This window comes from Wasmannia auropunctata, unplaced genomic scaffold, assembly GCF_000956235.1.
Source record: "Wasmannia auropunctata unplaced genomic scaffold, wasmannia.A_1.0 LD309574.1, whole genome shotgun sequence".
Taxonomy (NCBI): Eukaryota; Metazoa; Arthropoda; class Insecta; order Hymenoptera; family Formicidae; genus Wasmannia; species Wasmannia auropunctata.
Window position 1 is genome coordinate 1 of NW_012053316.1, and position 1,304 is coordinate 1,304.

The following is a 1,304-nucleotide window of genomic DNA, read 5'->3' on the forward strand; positions in this document are numbered from 1 at the left end:
CCCATGTTCCTTTCAGAAAAGAAGAAGAATTACTTGAAGGATACGAGTCAGCGGAACAGGCATTTTATGCTAAACGTCATCTATTACGACCATTACATAGAGGACAGAATATTGAACAATTTCAATTTGTAGAACGAGAATTACAAGAAGTTATAACACAAATTGTTGCATTTCATAATGATGAGGAAGTAAATGCACATCCTATGGAACGAAACGAATCGTATACGTGGTATAGTAGAAGGATACGATAATAATATGAATTTCAATTTGCACGATGAACCGAATGAAATTGATCATGTTATATCTGCTGAAGAATTCGAAAGAAATGTTAGAAGCATGAATGTAGAACAATTCAATTTATTTAATACTACTACTAATCATATTAAACAAGAATTTCAAGGACAAATTGTTGAACCATTAAGATTGTTTATTACAGAGGGAGCAGAATGTGGGAAAACATTCCTTCTAAAAATGATAGTACAACAGATTAAACGATGTTATGCCCCTACTGTCGATCATTTATTAAAACCAATATTTGTTGATGTGACCGCTCTTACTGGTGTTGCAGCTAGATTAATTAATGGGCGCACCTTGCATGGTGCATTATTCTTGGCAGTAGAAAAAGGAAAACCTACAATATACAGACAGTTATCGGAGCAACGTCTTGAAGATGCAAGACGTAAATGGCGACATATTAATTGGCTAATTATAGATGAGATATCAATGGTTTCATATGAAATATTACGATCAGTTCACCTTCGCCTTCAAGAATTTAAAAACAATAATCAGTTATATGGTGGTGTTAATATACTTTTATTTGGAGACATTATGCAATTACCACCTGTAAAAGGAAATTGGTGTTTTAAACAACCTGTATGTTTTCAAAGTGAACCGCATTTATGGCGATATTTTAATTTGTGTGAATTAAAAGCAAATATGCGTCAACAAAATGATGCAGATTTTGTTGATTTATTAAATAATTTAAGAGTTGGACAACTTAATATTGCACAATACGAAATGTTATTGAATAGAACATATGTCCCTCTAATTAATGATTTTGCTGACGGAGAAGCTATTCGTATTTTTCCAACTATACAATTAGTTAATTCATATAACAACAAAATGATTGACAAATTGGCAGAGAGTCACAGAATTTATATTATAAATGCACGAGATGAGTCGAGAGAACCTGCAACTTATGGTCAAAAACCTCCTGTTGCAGCAATTCCTACTGATCCTAATAATACTGGTGGTTTACTATTTACGCTCAAACTTGCAGTAGGATCCCGTGTAATGTTACGATA

The 1,304-nt window shown here is 32.9% G+C and overlaps 1 protein-coding gene across 1 annotated transcript; it reads left to right on the plus strand.

The window, feature by feature from the left end:
- Positions 1-192: 192 nt before the first annotated feature.
- LOC105461085 (ATP-dependent DNA helicase PIF1-like) lies at positions 193-1,290 on the plus strand (the record flags this gene model as incomplete). Its single annotated transcript, XM_011707572.1, has 1 exon — positions 193-1,290. A coding segment is annotated over exon 1 (1,098 nt), but the record flags the coding sequence as incomplete, so codon positions are not given.
- Positions 1,291-1,304: the final 14 nt, after the last annotated feature.